Raw genomic sequence first — 25244 nt, forward strand, 5'->3', positions numbered from 1 at the left:
GCTCTGTATCTTACACATTATAATACTTGGAAAGTTAACAGGATTTTATTTTCGCTGAATACGCTAATCACATCGTCAAAATGATCCCAAACATATTCTCAACGAATACGCCACCACATTCGCGACCAAATCGGTTACTTCCTGCAACAAAAAATATATATGAATACCGTTATGAAATCGCCAAGGGGAAAAAAATAATAATAATGGTGGTATGAAAGAGGTATCCAAGGCCGTTCTCTCCAGACAAAATTCCGCTATGTTAACAGTCATTCAGTCGCCCACTGGGGGGACTTTTTGTCCGCGGAACCTCACGACGCCAACCCTGGGACACATTACGGGACCGTGTAAGCTTTTTTCCTTTTTTTTTTTTTTTTTTTCTTTTTTTTAACGTGTAAGCAATTTCTGTACCACGTAAGCCCTTTTTTTGTACTGTGTAAGACATTTTTAGTACTATGTAAGGCATCCTTTGTACCATTCTAAAGCACTTCTGTCTACGTAAGTTCTTTTTGTACGATGTAAGCAAGCCTGTGTAAGGCCTTTGTTGTACTATGTATGGCCATTTTTCGTACTATGTAAGACTTTATTGTGCAATGTTTAGTATTTTTCGTACTATGTAAGACTTATAGCCTTTATTGTACTATGTAAGGCATTTATTTCCTACTAATGTAAGGCATACTTTGTACCATATTAGGCATTTTATTTATGTAGGACATTTTTTTTGTACCATGTACAATATTCGTTGCATTATGTAAGGCCTTCTCTGTACTATGTAAGGCACCATTTTTTTTACTATGTATTGCAGTTTTTTGTGCTATGTTAAAGGCCTTTGTTACTATGTATGGTCCTTGATTGTACTATGTGAGGTCTTTATTTGTACTATGTAAGGTGTGATAAGTTTAGTCGCATCTAGTGAACAGAACGGATAGTGGCTCTCTCTCTCTCTCTCTCTCTCTCTCTCTCTCTCTCTCTCTCTCTCTCTCAATATGCAATGCCCACCACCGTTCATCAATACAAATCACAGACTAATGTTAAGGCAATATCCCGCTTATTTTAGGTCAAATATGGTCTAGGTTGATTTGGATTCATCAGATAAAAAGTTTGTCTTTGATATCCAGGTGATTAACGAAGCAGTGAATGTCATCAGTGCATGTAAATGACACCAGGTGTTCCAATTAATGCTATATCACGCAATAATAGAATACAGTGACCTGTGCTATATTTATGGTATACAGTGATCTTATACTGTAATTATCGAATACAGTGAACTGTGCTATATTTATGGTATACAGTGGTCTCTGTTATAATTATAGAAAAAAGTGACCTACCTATATATGGGATACAGCGACCTAGGCTATATTTATGTTATACAGTGACCGATCCTATATATATGGAAACAGTAGTATATGCTATAATTATAGAAAACAGTGACCTGCCTATATATATGGTATACACTGACCTAGGCTATATTTATGTTATACAGTGACCTACCCTATATATATATGGTATACAGTGACCTATGCTATATTTATGTTATACAGTAACCTACCCTATATATATGGTATACAGTGATCTCTGCTGCAATTATAGAAAACAGTGACCTACCCTATATATATGGTATACAGCGACCTATGCTATATTTAAGGTATAGTGTGACCTACCCTATATATGTGGTATACAGTGACCTATGCTATATTTAAGGTATACAGTGATCTACCCTATATATGTGGTATATAGTGACCTATGCCATATTTAAGGTCTCTCGGGTTTTAGACACAAAAAGAATAATAAAAAGAAATAATTATGGAAAAATAATAATAACCAAGGCAAATCTAAGGCTTGAGTACACATTATGTATTGAAAGATTATATATAACGTAGACGAGCCTTCAGTGTAGCAGCTTGGAAACCCTGTCGTATCTGACTGTTTTCTGTTCCCCCCAGTGACACACTGAACGCGCCCATCGACTCCTAGCTATGGACTCGCATAACTTTTAAATGGAAACAGCAGAATGATCGAGTTACAAGTACGTCATTCTTGGCACGTGTCGTACGAGTATTAATTGGGACGTGCGCAGAAATCATGCACGTTTAAATGACGAAGCTGTCGGATATATTTAAAATTCAAATGTTACGTGTAAAAGGTGATGCGAAGCGTCATATGCTGGCATGCGAATTATTTCTAGAGAGAGAGAGAGAGACTGGGAGGACGATGAGAGTGAGACGAGAGAGAGAGAGAGAGAGAGACTGTACCACATGTATGCATCTAATAAATGGAGCCCATAAATACGCAAAAATATAGAAAGTAAGTACTATATGCTGTCTATGAAGTAATAGTAATTAATTTCTATATTCTGGCGTTTTTATGGGATCCTTTTATTGGATAGAATTCTTCTGTGACAGGACATTTCTAGCAGTCATATGTATGTATATATAATGTGTATTAATGTATATATACATTAATATACGTATGTATATAATATACATTTTTTCTTGGCAGACACAAAAAGGAACTTCCCACGACCAGGCAGGAAGAAGAAGAAGAAGAAGAAAAGAAGAAATAGGACTGGGTGAGCGTTGTAGGTTGTACCAACCACAGGCCACCGCCACCACAACCCTTGCTGCAAAGTTATGACAACCCCCCCGCCCCGGGCGCCACCGCGCCCTCCCCGTCAGAAGGAAAACAGCATAACATTTATAAACTCCTTCCGGAACCCGGTACTGCAAATCCACTTACCTCCAATTTGTCGACTATTTCGAGTTCATTAGCCAAGTTTGAGGGCGATACTTCAAATGTCTTCGGAGAGAACTGTCGTTTATTATTATTATTATTATTATTATTATTACTTTTCTTTATTAAATGCACCAGATTTCTGACGAGTCGGTCGGTACCGTGATTGGTTACCGAGGCTGCTACCGAATGCAGAGAGCTGCCAATTGATGGTTTAGGATAGGTTACGAGAACGATTAAGTTATTCATTTCAAAATAAAAGCCAAAATAATCTTTCGTTGTTTAAGCTTATATAGCACCAATGACGAACGCTTAAACTTTGACATTTTTCAAGTCACCGTTTCAATGAAAAGGATACGCCAAGTCTCCACAAAATCTACGATTGAAAATATCAATAATCATATCCATTGCCATCATCTTCATCGGAATTTAATTCTGATCCACCAATTCTACGGTGAAATAATATCAATAATCATATCTCATTGCCATCATCTTCATCAGAATTTAATTCTAATTCCACAAAATCTACGATTGAAAATATCAATAATCATATCTCACTACCATAAGCGTTCTCAGAATTAATTCTAATACCAAAATTCTACGATGGAAAGTAATACCAATAGTCATATCTGATTTCCATCTCTTCATCAGAATTCAACTCTAATTTCACCAATTCTAGGGTGAAAAATATCAACAAGCATATCCATTGCCATCATCTCTAAAGAACACAGTCATAGTAGGAAAATAAATTTTTAAAACTTTCTTCACTGCCCGATCAGGATAATACCGTGAATTGGCCATGTTTCCGTAAACATATTACAGTTCTACCCCCCAATGATGATGAAGACGACTCGGTGAATGGAGTTAAACTGTGGGAGGTGGGGGAGGAGGAGGATGGGTAGTAGTAGTAGTAGTTTATCTTCACAACAGCTCCCAGCCTCTTTCTAGCTAGAAAAAAAACTCCAAAAGAGCAATAAAAGGACGAAAAAGAAAACTGAAAACTCTGGCAACAATTCAATGTCAACTTCACCGATGCACGAACGTACCAACATCATTACAATATAAATGAATGAAACGCCATATAATGATATAATTTACTCCCATCATCCAAGAGAAAGCCGAGACTTTCGCTCTCATGACAATAACAAGAAACTCTCTAATGTAGGCCAATCAAAATCACTGTCTAAAGTTGCCATTTAACCGCCATATACGAAATCCAGGATCGTCTCGACTCCCCAGGGGGAAATTGCCTACGAAATAAAGCATTTCCCTGGGAAATGATTTCTTTTCATTACTGAACCAAACTTTCCCAGGGGGTTACTGTGAAGAGAGACGATTAAGGAGAAAGGTAATTGGAGAGAAATTATGAAAGTCCTGGAACACGGCAATCATGTCTCATATTCTTCATTATTATGACGACTTTGACCTGCGTATGAATCTTTTTTTTTCTGTCATCACGAGTTCAAATCTGCTGCCACTGCTGCCACTCGAGTTGCATTGTCGTAGATCTTCTAGAGAGAGAGAGAGAGAGAGAGAGAGAGAGAGAGAAATACGGATATTAACCTTGCAGATAACGACCATTGGTGCCGCGGTTTCCTCAAAGGATTGACGCTTTCTTAAATAAGTCATCTGCATTTGTTAGTTTTCTGTAAAAAAAAAAAAAAAAAAAAAAAAAAAAAAAACCATTGAGATGGCTTTTTTTTTCTCTGTCCGCCCTCGGATCTTAAAAACTACCCAGGCTACAGGGCTGCAAATTGTCATGTTGATCATCCACCCTCCAATCATCAAACATACAAAATTCCAGCCCTCTAGCCTCGGTAGCTTTGATTTTATTGAAGGTTTAAAGTTAGCCACAATCGTGCGTCTGGCAATGCTATAGGACAGGCCGCAACCTGGCTGTGGCTGAAAGATTCACGGGCCTACGCTGATATCTTACTTATTAACCACGTAAGTTAATTACACAATAAAACACACGCGGTGACTTAACGAAAATAAAAAACGAACCCTGTGGGGAAAGTCTTCGTCTCGCGAACGCTCACACGCTCTCATCTGTGTTACTTTAACTTGTGGCTTCGTGACAGAAGCCGGAGAGAAGAAGAGCAAGAGATGCTTTGAATATTTGGAATAGCAGTTTGGTCAACCGCGAAAACGAACCAGCCTCTCAGCATCTGGTCGTATATTCATTCCTCTGGGTCTTTCAAAAGAGAGTCGAGAGTATCTTCGCCTACTCGGGGAGTAAGCTTACGAACTACTTTGTTATTTTTTAGAATTAAAATGTAAAGAATAAATAATGCGCATGTTAAACGGTATAGGAAAATTATTTCTAATAAATTATAGCGTATTTATTATAATTTTCGTTGGTGAAACGACGCTCCCTTTGACCGTAGGTTTTAGCACGTTTCAATTTATTTGGTGTACTGAATTTATAGGCTATGTCTCTGTTCAATTATTTTGTGTTTCCGTTTATAAATGAGAATGTATGATGTATGAACATGTTTAATTTGTGTCCTTTTTATTTCCTTGTTTTTAGTATGAGTAGTACTAAGTGTGTCTCTCTCTCTCTCTCTGTGTATGTGTGGTGCAGGCAGATTTCCTGTTGGAATCCTATAGTGGGTTGATAGATTTCCTGTTGGAATCCTATAGTGGGTTGATAGATTTCCTGTTCCTGTTGGAATCCTATAGTTGGTTGATAGATTTCCTGTTCCTGTTGGAATCCTATAGTGGGTTCATAGATTTCCTGTTGGAATCCTTAGTGAAGTTTGAATAGATCCTTTTCCTGTTGGAATCCTATAGTTGGTTGATAGATTTCCTGTTCCTGTTGGAATCCTATAGTGGGTTCATAGATTTCCTGTTGGAATCCTATAGTGAGTTGATAGATTTCCTGTTGGAATCCTATAGTGGGTTGATAGATTTCCTGTTCCTGTTGGAATCCTATAGTGGGTTGATAGATTTCCTGTTGGAATCCTATAGTGGGTTGATAGATTTCCTGTTCCTGTTGGAATCCTATAGTGGGTTGATAGATTTCCTGTTGGAATCCTATAGTGGGTTGATAGGAAGTCTAGGTGACTCTGTCCAAGAAGAATTTCCGGTCAAATGCTTCACATTTGCGAAATGCTCGATTCTCCTAAGTGTGCAATGATGAAGCCTGCCTGAATTGACATTTAAATTTCAAATGTTAAGGTCAAAGACTGAGGTCTTGTGAAATTTTATTCCTGTGCAGCCATGGGCATCACGAAACTTGAGGGGGGGGGGGGGGGGGGGTACGTTCTTGCCTGTGTAGTCCAAGTTCAGTCTACGTCTAAATTATGTCCATATTCAGTCCATGTCTAAATTAAGTACCAATTCAGTCTATGTCTATCGTAAGTCCTTATTCAGTCTACGTTTAAATTAAGTCCATATCCAGTCTGCTTCTGAATCAAGTCCATAATCAGTCTGCTTCTAAATTAAGTCCATATTCAGTCTACGTCTAAACTCCATATTCAGTGTACGTGTAAATCAAGTCCATATTCAGTCTACATCAAAATCGAGTCCATATTCAGTGTTAACGGTATCAAAGTTTCAAAATCAAAGTCCTACATCCTTTTTTTTTCCAAAATCGAGTCCATATTCAGTCTACGTCTAAAGTAAGTCCATATGTAGTCTACATCTAAATTAAGTACTAATTCAGTCTAGTATATCAAAAGAAAGTCCTTATTCAGCCTATGCCTAGATTAAGTACTTACACACTCTATGTCTAAATTAAGCCAATACTGCAGTCTACGTCCAAATTAAGTACTTGATCTTTTTTAAAACCAGGCACAACTGAGATAAATTTCTTATCCTGTATATAAAAAAAAACTAGAAAAAAAAAAAAAAAAGAAAAGCGTTCAGCTTCCCTCCCCCCACCCATCCGTCTCTGACTCTCTGATACTGACTGATGAAAGAATATAATATAAAAATTCCCTCGTCCATAAAGATATCACAATCAGACGCGATGTTGATATCCTTCTTGAGACGTAAAATTCACTCCGACAAATGATTACGATGCAGTGGAGTGAGGGCGCGTCCCGTGGCTCCGGCAAGCGCTGCCTGACGCAGAATCCAAAGCTAAGTTTCACCTTAAAAAAAATTAAAACTATTGACGCTACAGGGTTGCAATTTGGTATGTCTGATGATTGGAGGGTGGATGATCAACATCCCGATTTGCAGCCCTCTAGCCTTAGTAGTTACTAAGATCTGCGGGCGGATGGACAGACAAAATACGATACAAAAAATAAATAAAAAACTATTGACGCTAGAGGGTTGCAATTTGGTACGTTTGATGATTGGAGGGTGGATGATCAACACACAAATTTGCAGCCCTCTAGCCTCAGTAGTTTTTAAGATCTGTGGGCGGATGGACGGACAAAATACGATACAAAAAAATAAATAAAAAACTATTGACGCTAGAGGGTTGCAATTTGGTACGTTTGATGATTGGACGGTGGATGATCAACATGCCAAGTTACAGATTTGAAACCCTCTAGCCTCAGTAGTTTTTAGGGTGCAAAAGTTAAATGGCGCCCTAATTACCTTAGGTCTCCTCCACTGGAACGTGAAGGGGGGAGTCTGGTGGTAAAAGACGGACGTCTGCGATGCTGGGAAGTCTGGGTCCTCCCACAGTTCTCCTCTTTCGGAGCACCCTTTCACCACTCGACCGTACTCGTCCATTGTATCCTTCAAGATAAATATAAATAAAAACATAATTAATGATGAGGCAACAAATCCTGTACAAAAATAAATAAATAAAAGAAAAAATATCAAGATTAACGACATGGTAACAAATAAAATCGAGTTTATTATTGTATCCTTCGAAAAATAAAAAAAATTAAAACATAATTAAAGACAAGGCAACAAATAAAATAGAGTTTATTATTGTATTCTTCAAAAAAATAAAATAAAAACATAATTAAAGACAAGGCAACAAATAAAATCTATTTTATAATGCATACTTCAAAAAATAAAAATAAAAACATAATTAGTGACAAGGTAAGAAATCCTTCAAAAAAATAAAAATAAATAAAAGAAAAGAAAAAATATTATGATTAACGACAAGGGAACAAAAATAAAATCGATTTTATAAATGTATCCTTCAAGAAATGAAAAATAAAAACATAATTAACGAAAAGCAACAAATCCCTCAAAAAATAAAAGAACAAAATATCAAAATTAACGACGAGTTTATTATTGTATCCTTCAAAAAATAAAAAATAAAAACATGATTAATAACAGGGCAACAAATCCTTCAAAAAAATTAAATAAAAGAACAAAATATCAAAATTAACGGCGAGTTTATTATTGTATCCTTCAAAAAATAAAAAAAATAAAAACAATGAATGACAAGGCACTAAATCCTTAAAAAAAAAAAAAAAAATCATAATTAACGCCAAGGCAACAAAAAATAAAACCGATTTCATATAATAGAATGAAGTTACACTTTACCATTTTCCATTACAAGATACAGTGCATGATATGCCACAGAACAGTAGCCATAATAAACTTCCAGAATGCAGTTCTCAACATCTGGGACCTTAGAAGGATGTTAAAAAATGACCCTCTTTATATTTAACTCATCCAACTAATATCTGCGTATCATAAATTTCCCGTCGGAATTAATTACTCTGGAGATTTCGTCTTGCAGTCTAAATTACTGCTCGTGATGAAATTAGTTAAAAATTAAGGTATCTAACATTAAAAGCTAACATTTCTTGTGTCTTCCTTTATTAATAGCCTGACTCCTTAAGAACTGCCAAGTTCCCCTTCAAATTCTACCCTAATACAGAGATTGTTCTATATAATTCAGCACAAAGGCAAAGCGCTGGGACCTATAAGGTCATTCAGCGCAGAAGCGGAAATGACAGTAAGAAGGTTTCGAAAGGCGTAACAGGAGAAAAATGTCGCAGCTGCACTATGAGACAACTGTCAGAGAGGGTGGAAAGTCAGATGGAAGAAAGAGAATATGAACGGAGGTACAGTAAAAAAAAGAATGAAGAGAGGTTGTAGCTAGGGACTGAGGGAACGCTGCAAAGACCCTTAAATACAGCATACATTGCACCAGGTGAGGTGCACTGAAGGCACTACCTCCCTACAAGGCCTAATGTAAACGGAAATGTCTTTTCAAGAAAAATTATGTTCCTTATAGCGGTGTTTAAAAGTGACTGTTTTTGACTAAATCATTAGCCTTGTCCATAGCCAGCCACATCCAAGTGAGCTGGACGCAATAAACTCCAATTTCCAGACTTAAATTACCAGAACTGGAAGCTTAAAAGTTTGCTGAATATAGTAGTCAGACTTCTAAAACCCTTTTACTTAGAATGGACTAAGTGTACAATTGTCAAAAACTATGTTTGGAGACGTTAAGAACTGGATATGTTGGACTGACTGACGCGTCTCTTACTCTTGATACTACAGAGTTCGTTAAGACGCGACTATAATACATTATGTCCAGCATAGTCTATGTATCGACTCTAAAAACTCGGGTGTCTCGTCACTTTGCTAACACCCTTCTGTCAACATCCAGCAAAATGCAGTCGTCATGACAACAAGTACACGAACATAGCAACAACCACACCATGAGCGTCAAGCCCCCAAGAGCATCATGTCCTTCAAGAACGACGCACCCTTCAGCCTCGCTGCTTATAGCCTACCTAATCAGCAACCAGGACAGGTGAGCAGAAAGGTGCCAACGATGGGAAGAGCTTCCAGCCAGCTTGCAGGATCGTCCTATCACCCCTCTGCATAACTGAACATTCGGATCACTGACTGGGACAGGTAGAGATGATCCAGACCCATCCATGACTTTAGTTTAAGCCCTGGTCGATGGGCCACTTGCCTCAGTTGGGTATGACAGAGTCTGAGGGTCAACTGACAAAGTCTGAGGTCTGCTGACAAAGTCTGAGGGTCTGCTGACAAAGTCTGAGGTCTACTGACAAAGTCTGAGGGTCTTCTGACAAAGTCTGAGGTTTACTGACAGTCAAGAGGGTCTCTACACCAGTTCTCCTAATTCTTTCCATATCTTACCGCAACTCCAGGTCACATTAAGGGAAGGGGTCAGTGCTAGCACAAGCCAGTTTAATCTCAACTCACAAACCAGGTACTTGGAATCATTCTCTGCTAGATCTTGACCTTACAATCTTACCAGAGTCTGTCACATCATGAGGTGACCTCAGAAATAAAAATCTTAGAGTGTTCATATACAGAGGGCAACAGATCTTGTATACTTTGACAAATTTATATCAATAAGCCTTCAAAGAACACTATCTTTACCCTGAACTACACCAAGTATACTAGTATTAATACCAGCAGCAGCTCTAGTCAAGGGAATATATGACTAAATGAATGATATTCAACGACCTCTAACGATGAAAAATACTTTTCAGATTAAAAAATACCATCGTTATACTCCTGAAAGCTACAACTGTGGCTGATTTCATCCTAAATCATAAATATTTCCTAAGGAGGCGACAAACTTAAGAAACTAAATCTTAGAAATCAATGAAAATAATGGACACACGAGGATGCAGCATAACAATTAATTATAATAATAACATATATATATAATATATATTATATATATTATAATATATATATATATTATATATATATTCTTCTCTCTATATATATAAGTGAAATCCAAAAATTCCACCACTTGGGCAAGACTAATTCGATTAAAACCTACCGTGCGAAATTACCCTTAACTTAGACCTACTTCATTCAGTCCATGACAGGCTTTTAAAAATACGAAAAAAAAGAGAATTAATAATAATAAAATAGCGCTGCTTTGTGCCAATCCCACACCACTGACATAACCAAACCTCCTCCTCCTCGTCGCCCGCCACATTCCAGGATGGGCAAGAGCTGGGCACGCCTTCCTATACCCTACCCCTACCCCTACACCCTAACCTCCACCACGGAGTCTTCCGCTTTCTACCCAAGTATTCCAAACCTTTGGCGGTGCAGTGGGACCTAGCCTCCGTCTCGACAGTTCTCACATTATTTTTTTTTTCTTTTTCCTTTTTCGTGTCACTTGAGCTACAAAAAGGCAGAAAATATAAAAAAATAGCAAAAACTTTACAGGTTAAGATACGAGAGACAGACAGACACACAGACGCAGGGAGCTTACAAGAAACGATATTGGTTTCGTAATATTAAACTTATATTCAATTTCTGGTTTCCTATCTCTTACTTTCGTATTTCTGCCTAGGAATTTTGGTCATCGATTCTTGTATATAGCCTGCATGTTTCAATTCGACATTACAGTGTTATTCTAAATGCAAAAATAAAACAAAATTACTGTGATTCTTTGAGATGCTTACAAATGGCTACACCTGTATAAACAGTATACAACTGAGGAAAAAAGTACTTTCTTGATATCTAAACTGAAAGTAAAACTTCTATGTCAATGCAGAGAGAAATATTAGACACTGGTTGGTACAATCTAGTGTCCACTATGTCAATGTTCTTATTATACCTTACATCACAATTAAATTCAATATATATCACTCTACTCTAGTCTAAAAGCAAGCATTTTGAGGCTTATTGCAGAATTCTTTATCAACTACTGAGGACCACAGCAGCAGTTTCCTGTACAGATATTTGCAACTTTAAAAAATAAAACAAACAGGAGATTGTTTTTAAGTGTAAAGTGTCAAAGGGGAGCAAAAGGCCTAGTGTGGACCTCACAACTTGGTCAAACCAACAGAGACGACAATCACTTTTGATTGTCTAATACGTTGTTTGTTTATCCTTGTATATCTTGCATCTATAGCTTTTAAGAATAAAAATGGTACTAGATTCACCCTCTCTCTCTCTCTCGCCAAAAAAAGCATATAGACGAATATACAAGGTTTATCACCAGTTACATTTTTGTAATTGGGCTATCTCACATGTCTACTAAAATATAAAGGCATGCTCTGTCTAGTTAAGATACATAATCTTTAAACTATTGTTCGTAAAAGGATTTTGTAACAAAAAAATTCTTTTCTTGGGTTAATCAACAAGAAAACGGTCCAGGAAAATTCATTAATGATACAATTACTGTAATTCATACATGTTCAGCAGCGTACATGATTTATTTGTCTGTGCTACAACAGCAATTAGAAAATAATTCATAAAACTAACATCAATTAAACGCTGGAATTAGTGGCTTATCAGCCTATACATTTATAAGCAAAAAATATATTCTCGCTCACTGACGAAAAGTTTTACACGAAGAATATTCTCTGTCAAACTTGGGTCTATTTTAAGAGGAACTGGTGCTCGATAGCACGATTTCAACCGCCGAGCAAAAGAGCAGCGCTCAGAGCAACAGGTTGTGTGAACCACCTACCTACCTACCTATACCGCTACTACAAGACTGTCTGCCTTCCTTTCCTTTCCTGTTATTCATCGACCTTTTCTAATCCCTCTACAATACTTCTTCGTAGATTCTCCGATGTTCAGTGCACCGTCTTTTTATCCCTCGTACTTTCACGTACATAAATGTCCTTCGTGCTTTCCTGGAAATCTTGGAAACCGACATTCCTTTCCTCATAGCTCTCCAGTGAAAGTCATTTTTGTGTACGCTTTCAACGCCTGCCTCTTTCTCAGTGGGCTTATACGAAGGGGTTTCGTCGCACTGCATCGAATATACTATGTTCTAGGACTACAGGACATTTTTTTAGTAGGTTACAATGAATTACAAAGGTTAGGATGTCTCATGGACATTTATCAGTCTATCCGAGGAGATATCGTGTGCTTACTTATCACTAGGAACAGGTTTTACTGTGTATTCACAGTGTTCTAATGACTTTGTCTAGCTTTCGGTGAAACGATAACTGGTTACGATACTGGAGTGCTAAGGTTTCGGTGTTGCATGCAGATACAGTGTATACACAGACACAGACACACACACACACACACACACACATATATATATATATATATATATATATATATATATATATATATATATATATATATATTAAGCTATAGGACCTTTTGCTGAGATGCCGGAGTGTAAGTACATCAGAGAGAGAAAGAGAGAGAGACCTACTATGCAAAAATAGGCCGATTACAGCTAATTTAGCTGAAGAAATTTTGGTAATATCGAAGTGTAAGTGCTTTACAGAGAGAGAGAGAGAGAGAGAGAGAGAGAGAGAGAGAGAGAGAGAGAGAGAGAGAGAGAGAGAGAGACCTACAGCGCAAAAATAGAAGCCGATTACACAAAATAAGAGCACACGAGTAGATAGCGTGTTGAAAAGGAAAGTTTAAAACTAGTCGACCAAAAAAAAAAAAAAAAAAAAAAAAAACTACTGTAGAAAGGAGGTCGATGATTGTAGGAAGTTTACTGTGGAAAAAAAAGTCTAAAATATGAGCAGGTGACACGCGAAAAAAGAATAAAACAAAACTGAAATCACATTCAAATCACTGGCAAAGTTCAGTTATCTTTTAAAAAACATTTATTTTTTATTTCTTTATTTATTTCACGGCTTCTTTCCACTGGACAGCTATCTATTACCTATCGTCATTACCTATCGTCAGGATATTACGTTTTCAAGTACGTTTTGGCATCTATGCTGTTGCTATATCTGTATGTTTGCAATTGCAGAAGATATCAACTCCTGTCTAGATGGTGGGGTGAGGGGTCTTCGTCCAACATATGTTTTGCCACGTAACGACAATTACATCAGTCATAAAGTTGGTTATGTAACTAACACACAATAATCTACAGTCAATACTAAGCTACATCGTATCACCATCAATTTGAATAAACAATGAAAACGTATAGGTATATTTGTTAAAAATATACAAATGTATATACGTCAAATTATGGTCACTCCGCCCCCACCCGTCTGAATTCTAACAACGCCCATGTATTTTTGGCAACACGTATTTGGAGGTTTTGCAATCCCTGATAATCCTTCCCGGCCATTTTTCATCATTATTTAATATATTTGTATAAGGGGTGTGGTGGTCTCGAACTACGGTAATCGGATTAAGAGAATTTGGTTGGCTTAGGCTAACCACCCTTGAAACCACTTGTTGTGAAGTTTTAACAATAATCACACCTTCTGAAACCACTTGTTGTAAAGTTGTAACAATGATTATGACTTGAAAAGTCCATCGCTGGCACTTTTCTTACATATTCACGTCCGTTATTATCGACATAATAGTTCGGCAGGCATTATAGCCAAGCTGATGCTGACTAACTTTTCTGAAAATGTGTCACAAATGTCTTCAACGGCTCTGTTTTCACAAAATTCTACCGAGCTAAATAAGAAGTATGCCATCCTTAATAAGCTGCATCAATCTTACGGGAGTCAAAGCACATGAGCTTATTACTATTTTATAAAGGCTCTAGGGCTTAACAATATTCAAATGAGAGAAGAAGAGCAATGCTAAAATATCGACATAGGCTTAACAACCTTTCAAAGAAATGTTCTTGTTCAGCTGCCAGGTACACCAGCAGCTATCAAAAACACCCATTTTTGCTGGTGTACAGGAACTTTCATAAAAGTGTGTGTACACAAAAAGCTCTGTAAAAAAAAGTTATGAAGAGGAAATGGCTCTATATACTGTGTACACTTGTAATGAGGTTATACAATGAACCATGCGCTGTGCATACTACCAATTGTTTTGATAAGCAAGGAGACTGGCTGTATACTGCAAACACATGCAATACACAGAACCCAGCTCTGCATATAAGCGAAACAATTACTAAACACAAGTTAAGTTTCGAGTTAACTTAAAACATCTGTTGTGTATTATTGAAATAAAAACCTACAGAAGACGCTACAAGACTTAACAAATAAGGCCATAAAAATAAAGTTATTAAAATCCTGGTCACAAAAATAATTTGACTTACATAACAATAACGGATACAAACTTATTTTCAAGGATACTCCACGAGCCATGAATTAAAATAAGAACAAACCTACATGCAATAAAGACAGTGGAAAAAGTGATTGCAGAGCTCACAGCACAAAGACTGTTGAATAACTTGCCCCCAGTTAAAGATACAAAAACTCTGATATATACAAAAACGCAAGCCATAATAATCTCAAAACAGGTAGTACGACCTACAAGGTGAAGTTGTTCACGAAAAGTATAAATTAGTCTAGAAAAACTACGAGAGCAACTGCCTCCTGACTGACTGACAAGGCGAGAGTTTAAAAGAAAGAAAAAACTGAAGTGGAAGTGAAATGAAGTGGAGATTGCAGAAAACAAGGCTTTATACAAGGCAGGTGTGACTGTCGGTCTAGACTATGCCTACCAATTACAGCCAAGCCACGAGCTAGTCTAACAAACTCCACACGGGGGAAAATAAATATCATTCAATTAGGTTGCAGAAAACAAGGCTTTTCACAAGGCAGGTGTGACTGTCGGTCTAGACTATGCCTACCAATTACAGCCAAGCCACGAGCTAGTCTAACAAACTCCACACGGGGGAAAATGAAATATAATTCAATTACGTGCAAAGGAACACTGGATACTTAGCAGTTTATCTGATTAAACAAATAAAACCGAAAAGCAAAATAGGAAACAAGTATGAAGAAGATCAGTATAATGAACCAGCTGGCAATAAACCACGGACATAGTCAACCGCTTTCAAACTATTCTTTTAGGCTGGCTTTCAAAACCATATTATTGATTGATGCCAAAATGTTTCATGCCGTTTACGTAGATGGATCATGACACAGCTGAACAAAATAATCCAAACTGACTCTACGTCAACACTGATGATGGGCCATTGTTCCGTGGATGTCACCTGTCTAAAATCCAATATAAAAAAAATCAGATTCGTGGTTTTCACAGCACAGTTAATCTAAATTTATGGCATGCAATCTCAAGAGGAATTCATGTTAAGCAATTTTCCCCTGAGGACCTGTTTGGAACTGTCTTTTTTTAAAAGTATTGTGATGTTTTGAAAGTATATTGAGTAACAGCGCTTGACTTTTAGGGTCATATTCCAATGCTCGTCTATTTTCTGTAATCGGCAAAGCGGTAAATTTTTCTTTATCGACTTTTTATGGTATTGCACTTACATATTTCACTAAAAGGAAGTTTTCACTCAAGTCCGTGAACCTTTTGACGATTATACGTTAAATACTACGGAAATATTATTTGTGAATTTGATGAATGTAAGCTTGACTGAAGTACCATGACTAGGCATATACTGTACAACAAAGGCACGAGCAATTATCCGTGGCAGAAAAATGAAAAACTATATTTCCCAAAGCTTATCAAGTATAAACTGAAAAGACCGGATGGTATAACATATGTAAGTTATGGGAGGAGAATATCTGTCCTACATAACAAAAGAAGAGGAAAAAATGGTGCCACCGCAAATCTGCACAATAACAGTAATCGGATCTGGGCGGATATTCGTAACCTAACACGAACTATATTGCTCAGTGTGTGTGAACTTTTCTATATTAAAGTGAAAATATATATACGTGACGAACCTGACGCCTTTGATATTATATCTTCTAGGCTTCCTAAGCTTTAAATCAGCTTTTATTTGTAAGATTAAATAAGGGTTTTGTTTTATTAGCCTCCATGAATCAACTTCTTCTTCCTTTTCCTTGGACGTTAATCATCGGGGAATCTGTTACAACTACTGTTACTTTCCCTTTAATTAAGGTTATGTATATACTATATAATTACATCTTTTGTCTTTGGGAGGGGTAGCTAATGTCAGGTTGCTAGGCCTATGCACATCTACTATACTGCAAGCACTGGTAAATGCAGCTGACAACTATTCAGTGCATGACTAGTTACACCTTTTATCCTATTGCTCGGTTCTAGGCATGGTTATCTCAAAGGTGCGGTCCAAAATATCGACTTCGATACCAGTTAGTATAATCTACGCATCATCGATAGGCCTAGTGTGTACGCCCATAGCTCAATCACCCGTTGACTTTGATTGATTTGTTCCAGAAAACAAAATACATCCTAACTTAACCTATACTTGGATGTAGTGTCTTCTGAGGTGATATTTAAGATATTTTACCAATATAGTATGAGATATATTTTACCAATAACCCCTTTTCCCAATGTGGGGATGGCCATGAAGAAACATACAACAACAGTTTCTGCCATGTTCATCCACTGGCTGATGAATCAAGAGTGTCAATGTGGAATGACCTGCCATGCCAGTGCCTTTAGCCCCCAGAGCAGAGCAGTGTCTTGAAAGTGACCCCCTACTGCTGGGGTAGTAGGGAGTGAACCTTACATAAGCTGTCCTGTGATACCTAAAGTCCTTCGTCCCACTTTTTCTATTCCTGTACGATGCAGGAAATAAAAGGTAAAGCATCCTATGTTCCTGTATATATACAATCATAATTTCTTCATATTTCTTGCACTTGGACCTCAGGGCTTTGTGGTGACAAGCGTACCCAACTCCCACCCCAAAAAAGCCCCCCCCAAAAAAAAAAAATGCGAATTACATATGTAGGTAAAAGGTTGACCATTAGAATATATATATATATATATATATATATATATATTATAAATTTTCTTCAATTCTCGTTATATTCATAGCTTACTACAAAAATCAACGTGCATCCGTATTTTTGGGTCAAGTCTAATGGTTTTACATTACCCTGCAATTAACACCTGCAGCCTTCCACCTAGAAAATGAAGGTAGCCCTATACCTTGGTCCCATCTACGGGTCAGTACGTACCGTCCCTGTGGTCGTCGGGGACTCTCGCCGTCTCGTCCCTCGTTGAAAAAAATGACAGTAATTTCGTACTGGATGTGAGCAGCAGTGGTTTCTATTTAATTATCATGCCGTAGGAGCGTACATAATAATATGGAAGTGAAACTAGCGGTAGTGACCTGCGTGAACTTCATTTTGATATTGAAATCTGCCAATTTTCCTCGTCTGTCTAATATTAAAATCAGCTGAGTTTCTTGATGTTTGGAATAAACTTGTAATGTAAACTTTTATAATAAATGTAACGGTACGTCACCTGCTTCTATATTTGCATGAAGCTAACAAAAAATAAACTTCATTTTAAATATTAAAATCAGCTAAGTTTCCTATTGTTTGGAATAAACTTGTATAATAAACTTTTATAATAAAGGTGAAGGTACCTCACTCCTATTTTTGCATGAAGCTAAAAAAAATTAACTTGCAACCTATATATATATATATATATATATATATATATATATATATATATATATATATATATATAATCTTAAAACATGTGAGCAAACGAAAGTGCTGCCTGCCTGTCTGTACAGTACCAAATGACTGAACTTGCGCAAAGGTTATTACACCCACTGGTCGGACCTAAAAGCGCCCCCAGGCACAAATATATAAGTCAAACTTCGTCTTCCGACGGACCACCTTTGCTTACCTTCGGAAGAACGCTTCTCAGTTATCCACATGAACGGCGGCTGTTAATTAACCACTTGAGGGGGAAATGACACAAGGCCTAAGGGCACCAGAATGACACGGTATAAAGTGTCTCAATCTCACGAAAGTAAGGTGTCGACTGGCAGGTAAAACTTGCACGGGAACCAAAATACCTGCTTAGCCTACGCCGCGCTGCTGCCGCCGCCAGAGTCATGCATGAGAAGTTGTCGTACAGGACCCACAGGGATGGATTTTGACGTCAAGATTTCTCCATTCTTCATTCTAAAGTCATAAATAATCCCTCTGAAGGGAAATCAGCTCTCCGTTTCTTAGGAGCAATTGCTATGTTATGCTAAATCAAAACAGATTGCGCGTAAACGAATCGTTCACGACTTAGAGATTTAATCCTGGTCATGCGGGTGCTTCAGTTTATCATTATTACCACGAGAAAAAAAGGCCCATAGGTGAATTCTATGCATCTGTATCTTCTTGCTACGTTACCATTTTCACGGATTAACTCTTCTGCAAAGCAATGCTCTATGCAGCAAGGTTTATGTAAAAAGAATGTGGATACACAATTGTCGACTAACGGATCTCTCTTTTTTATTTTTTCGCCGATTATTGTAAAGCAAACTTCCACTGAATGTTTATCATTATCATTAAAGTATAGACTTTCAAAGCGAAATAACAGTAGACCTATATGCAAAACGAGAGAGAGAGAGAGAGAGAGAGAGAGAGAGAGAGAGAGAGAGAGAGAGAGAGAGAGCATGATGCATTGTATTCGGCACAAGTGTTTATTCATATTACAAAAAAAAGTTAAGATTTGGGATAAACAGCGCTTCGAGGTTACGAGGTTAGACAGGTGACAGAAATGCTTAAAGAAAGACCAGTATTTCCATGAATAAAATGGATATAAGATAACCTTTCCAGAGATTTGCAGAAGCTGGAAAGACGATCGCAGACGCTGGAACGTCTGGCAACGTGACACCTCAACAAAAATGTACATGCCTAATGCTCTGCAAAGCGAGTGGTATACGCACTAATTTCTGAGGTGTCAAAAAACAGCAATGGAAATAACTAAAACTTGAAATCAACTAAACAAAATCAATGGTCAGTGAATGATTTATCTTCGTGAAATATGTTTAGAAGGCCAAGTATTCCAATAAAGATCAAAATAATAAATAAATGGTTTCTATCTTACAAAATTACAAAATGTACTAGATGAGGGTAGAAAAAAAGTTGCGTTATTCGTGTGACAAAAAATAAAATACAAATTGAAAAAAAGAATAGGGAATAAACAATGATTGACTATAATTATGCGTATCTCATCTCCTTGCTTAAAGTATTTTTTGTCGTTGCTATATCCATAATTGATGATTAGTGTAAAAGAACTAAGAAAACCTTTATTTTTTGGCTGCTTCAGTTAGATGAAAAAGACCCAGGGGGTGAAGTAACGAAGGCTACGAGACGCTTGTTGTGGACCTCCGGATTCATTCAGTCAACAGGGACAGGAATAATAATGGACAACCTGTGCACTTTTCAAACAGGATGGCTGGTCCTATACCACTACGGGGTCGTGGAATTAAAGTTTTAAGATATACAAAGAATTAAGAGGTATGGTGTGGACCGCTGGACTCCTCATAACCAACTGAAACGTTTCTACTTCAGGCAACTACGAGATAACTGGAGCCCTTTGGTGATTCTTCCATCACACAGAAGGAAAAAGTTGAAGCTATCAAGATAAATCATTGTTTGCATTGTATACGTGACATAAATATAACTGAAAGGGCAAAGGAATTGAAATAAAATGGAACATAAAATTTATGCCATAGAGGGAAACCAAGTAACGGTTAGGCAGATGGAACGTACCTATGGGTTGCTCTATGAGCCAGAGCCCGTGCTGGCATAAGGCCAGTTTAATCTCAAATAACATGGAACGTAAGAGGTATTGGATAAAAATGGCCTGAATAATCTCAAAGCAGGCGAATGTGCTTGCAAATGAAAGTTACTGATGCCATCTGTGAAGGTTGCAGGAAATTTTCTGAAACTCCACCTTTTGTTAGGGGAAACTGCACGATATGGCCCGTTCCTCCCCGACCCTTAAATCCCCCACTGGTCTCTCGTGTAGCTAGACATGCCAAATAATAACCCACATATATTAAGTAAACCAAGACAGGAGGTGCCGATGTATAGACGAAGCCTCAGCCGCCATGCAACGTTTCAGACTTTCGTGTCGAAGGCAAAGCCAAGAAGAAGAATACAAAACAACGCGACGTTTTGTGTGAATATCTTCAAAGATCTTTCATTAAAATCGTTTTTAAATCAATTTTTTTTAAGGTTACTGGTTACGTTAAACAGAGGTGAGGAATTTACATGTTTTGACGTTCATTAACGAATATATAATTCGCATTTTAAGCCTCAATAAGTGAAATTCAGGCCGGTAATGAGGCTTGAAGTCTTGAGTGTGGTTACTAACCTACCTACCTACCTATTGGATATCTAGGAGTATGCCGGAATTTATATATTTTATAACCGGTAGTACTATATTTTATAACCGGCCTGTTACCCATACGAGTTTCTTATCTTGTAGGTCTGCCCTAATTCTTACCTTAATTCAAAGAAGTAGGGGGAAAGTACTAGGGTAATCCAACACTTTGCCGGTCCAAATTCCCTTCATTAGCCTACCTACGTAAAGGAAAGATCGGCGCACAGATTTTTCAGATATTAGTTAACTGAATCTTGGAAAACAAAGTAAAAAAAGACTCAGTTTATCTACTTTTAGGGTAAAACACCACGGCAGGCCAAACAGGCCACCTACAATCAACGCTTGCCACCCTCCAAAAAAGTGCATTAGCTAGCTATAACGCGTCCTGACACCGGAGATGGGCATCAGTCGCAACTTGTTGTTGGTGAGAAACGGAGCTAAAGACCTCTACTCTCCTCTCGTAGTAAGTATTTTCTCCAAAGTTAGAAATTAAGGCCAAATTTTAAGATTTAAACAGAGGGTACTGAAAAGGGTGGCCACGGCAGTGGAAATCTCACCAAAACGCTTTCGAAATTTTTACTTACGATTAAATAACTTAAAAGATTGACGCCATCTCGATGTTTACGGAGTCGCTTGTGTCAACAAACTTCCCATTTCCTATGATAAATCCGCACACCACTTGTACCCACAGACGCTGGGGCACTTTTATTACAACAATCGGAACACGGTCCCTTACTAGGACGTTTTTAAGCAAACAACTGTTTTGGTAGAAGAAGACGACGAAGCGTGCACTTAGATAATTTGTTCCGACACGGCATACAAAACCTTCGGTCCTTTTACAATAGGAAGGTACTAGCGGCAGCTGGATAGGTCGTAAGCTTTCGAACAAGGGGTTCGGTAGTTAACTGCTTGTCCGACAGGCGCGCGCGCGCGACTGGGAGGTAAACAAACCACTTTTGCTTTCGGCCTGCTGGCGTGTGGACGTGTATCATCGCTCTCTGCCCGCTTCATCGTCGTTTGCTTTCGCATGATTGTGTTTTTCTTTTTCGATGTATCTAGTGAAACTGAATTGTAAGTACAATCATTTCATTGATTTCAAATGTGAATTAAAGGATCTTGCTGCACAACTCTCCGATTACCCGAGTTGCCGGGACTGAAGGGCGTAATTGCGGAATTCATTTTCCCAGAATGATCCTCGTATTGTGTATGCTCGGTGCCGAGGGTCGGGGAGCGCTCGCTTCCGAGCGTATATTGGGTTTTGTTTGGAAAGGTGTAGATTTGAAAATCGTAAGTAAGTACTCTTTTCATTTATATTTTTTTTGACCTGTGTGCCCGTTGCCGAACGAATACTATCGCACGGAAACTTATTCAGTATGAAAGTGGAATCGCAAGTACAGTATTCTTTTTCATTTTCATAGATTATTTTATTGTAGGCAAATACCCTTTTCTTTTTGGATCAGTTTCCGAGACTTGCCAGGTTGAATTGATACCTTCCCCACCCTTTTTAAATGTTGAATGAAGTGAAATCGCAAGTACAGTTCTTTTTCATTTTCATTTTGTTATTGAGATTGCATTGTTGACTGGGATCAATGTTCCGTTATTCATGGGAATTGATCCTTCTCTTTTTGATTGTATGAAGTGAAATTGCAAGCGCAGTAGTCTTTTCATTTTCATATATCTGTTGATTGCATCAATTCGTTATGGATCAAGGTTTCCAGAAACCTTGATTCATAAGGTAAGGAATGAAACCTTTCACCCTTACGCTCGGTACCGAGGGCGCAAATGCGCTCGATCCGAGCCCTTTTTTCATTGTGAAGTGAATCGTTTTGCAAGATGCATTTTTCATTTGTTCCTTATTATTGATTGCATCAATATTATTTGGTTCAAGTTCCGCTCAGTCAGGGAATTGATCCGTATGCCTTGTATTCGTGCCGATGGCACGACTGCTAGAGCTCTTATTTTGTTGTTGGGTACATGGGTACTGTGCGGGGGAGGGGAACGAGAACCCCCCCGCTCAGTTCCCACTGATGACTCTTCCCCTTGGGGGGGGGGGGGGGAGGTTATCGGCGTTCTTCTCCTCGCCCGATCCGTCGAGCGCGGGGGAGGGCGCTCGGTGCCCGATGTACAATTGTATTAGGGGTCCTTCCACTCGTTCGGGAGGGATCAAACCCCCGCACGAGGGATTTCCCCTCCATTAACGCTACTACTTTTATTTCCCAGGTGATACTGCCACGAGGGTGGACCTTGGTGAGGTATGGGCGTCCTTCCAATGGCAGAGCGTGCTGGTGTCCAGGGGCGGCGGTTCTATGTCTGGGCAGATTGCGGTCACCCATGGAGTGGTGAACACGCAACCAGGTGACGACGTCCCTCCTCACCTGGTGTACTCGCCTCGCGTGGTAACAGTCTTGCCTACAGCCGCTGTGAAGTGCCGTCACCGTAACCGAGAGGGGGGGCGTGCCGCCGCCGCTCGTGGTTGCCGCGCTGCAGCGACCACATTCCGCTGCCCTAGAAACTCGCCCCTGGACCTGCCGCCGGTAACAGGATGTTGCTGCCTGCTGCTCCACTTCCTGTGTTTCCGGTGCTTGCCTGCCGTACCTGCCGATTCTGGGCTGCCGTTGCTGCGCTGGCTGTTCCTGCCGTTGCTGCGCTGGCGGTCCCTACCGAGGATGTGCTGGCCGTGCCTGCTGTTCCTGAGATACCCATACCTGCTGATGTCGTCCCTGTTCGTGGTGGTACTTACCCCAGACTGTGGTCTGTCTGTACAGGTGCGTCCGGGCCCTGTGGCTTCGGCTACAGCAGCCCCGGCTCCGCCCTGGATAGCAGATCTTACGTCTGTCCTGAGGAAGCTGACGAAGAAGAGGAGGAAGGTGTCGTGGTCGTCGTCTTCATCTTCTTCATGGTCGTCAGCCGCCGCCTCTTCCCCTTCGACTTCTAAGGCTTTACAGCCGAGGAAGAAGAAGGTTGCCTCCTCCTCCTAGAAGCTTCCTCGGGAGCTTCTCGGGACCCGTCTCACCTCGGTGGGACGGGAGGGTTTCTTCCGCTGGTCCTCCTGCTCCTTCGGAGCGGGGCCCGGTCTCTTCTTCCGCAAGGAAGAAGACTACGGGGACCAGAGGGGTGACCGGCTAACACCGGTACTTCCTCGCCTGGCGTAAGTGGTTCTGCCACTGCATCAGGGTCCGTCTCGGCCTCTCGCTCGCGGGAGGTACCGAGTGTACGGTCGCTAACAGCGACCGTGCAGCCAGGGAACCAGACCTCTGGTCCGCTCAGCGTCAGGTTCACGGCACGGGGCGGAAGACTGGTGACAGCCGCTCAAGCGACTCTCACCAGACCAGCTCTCACTCTCAGCGGTGAACAAGCTGGCTACCCTGGGACGTGACGGTCCACGACCGACACGGGCTGAGGCTGGGAAGAGGTCCCTCCCGTTCGCCGGTGCCAGCCACGGCTGGAACCAGCGACGTGACGTGCCGTGAGGACAAAACACCGGTCTCACTGCGACAGTGGAGCCTGCAGGTCGCCTGACCGTCGCTCTCACAGAGAGCGATCGGGTACGGCAACCAGCACCAGCTCTTCTGACACTCGAGATCAGTGCCGCTGTGCTCAGTCCAGCGTTCTCCACAGCGAGACGGTTCGACCAGGCCTGCAGCTCGATCGTCACCGCGGGTTGACGATCGCCTGCAGCCCTCCAAGCCTGCTGGTCCTGCCAGCGAGCGACGACGGGAGCGTCAGGTCTGCCTCTCCCGTACCTTCAACCTCCTCGGGTGACACCGGGAGGAGCGAGGTATTGAGGACGTGATCGTGAGGGTGCGCCCCTCATGATCCCAACCACGACGCCCTAACGTGCCAGGCACGGTTCTGGACGGGCCAGGACGTATGCGCAAGTGGATGGGGAAGACCGAGAGGGCTGTCGCCGTTCCCCCTTCTTAGGAGGAAGGTTCTCGGAATATGCTCTTGTTCGAAGGGCTTAACGGTCCCACCCCTCTGCAAGATGCTGTGACTTCCGAGATCCAGAGGAACTTTGCCGCCGAGGTTACGGCGCTGATTCGTCAGCACAATGACCTCGGGGAAGGATCGCCGCTCCCACCAGCAGAGCCACGTCTCGGCTCGAGTCGTTTTGGGGCCCGAGAGGGAATCCAAATCGACGGTGGGTCTGCCGCGATCGGAGCTTGCCGACTGGGTTGAGCCAGGTAGTCTCTCGTCTCCGGACAAGGAGGCTCTCTCGGTTCTGGACGGTCGAACAAGCTCCTTCACCTCCTCTACTGCGACAGAGGCGTTTCTACGTGTCTTCGGACATCGTATTGATATATCCCTTCGGTCCTCCTGAGGTTTCGACCTCGACGAGGACTGGAATGAGTCGGAGCGGTATCGGCTCTCTCCTGTCAGGTGTCGATCAGCCCCACCCAGACGACGTTCACAGTGGCGGCAGACCCTTACCTACAGTGAGAGTTCGATAACCCTCCTCGGGGAAACGTTTCTCCTGACGATACGTTTTCCCAGACTCTTAGAGGCCATCGCCGCAAGGCGAGGGCTGCTCCTACTTTTCTCCAACTGCTAGTTCCAACTGGGAAGGCGAGCGAGTATCCAATTCCTCCCCCATTCCCTCTCTCCTTACGGGACCCGGTCCAACAGCAGGCGTACGTTCCAGGGGCATCGAAGGACGTAGCATGGAG

The 25244-nt window shown here is 40.3% G+C and overlaps 1 protein-coding gene across 1 annotated transcript in view; it reads right to left on the reverse strand.

Moving 5' to 3' along the window:
- Window positions 1-18263, reverse strand: part of LOC135215175 (calpain-C-like) — a 51760-nt gene extending 33497 nt beyond the window's left edge. Inside the window, exons 1-2 of the mRNA XM_064249649.1 lie at window positions 18094-18263; window positions 7279-7422 (exon numbers count right to left, since the gene is read on the reverse strand). Of these exons, the coding sequence (XP_064105719.1) occupies window positions 7279-7416 (138 nt within the window). The 5' untranslated portion in view covers window positions 7417-7422; window positions 18094-18263. The remainder of the gene's footprint in view (window positions 1-7278; window positions 7423-18093) is intronic.
- Between the last annotated feature and the right edge of the window lie 6981 nt (window positions 18264-25244).

This window comes from Macrobrachium nipponense, chromosome 5 (genome assembly GCF_015104395.2).
Source record: "Macrobrachium nipponense isolate FS-2020 chromosome 5, ASM1510439v2, whole genome shotgun sequence".
Lineage (NCBI taxonomy): Eukaryota > Metazoa > Arthropoda > Malacostraca > Decapoda > Palaemonidae > Macrobrachium > Macrobrachium nipponense.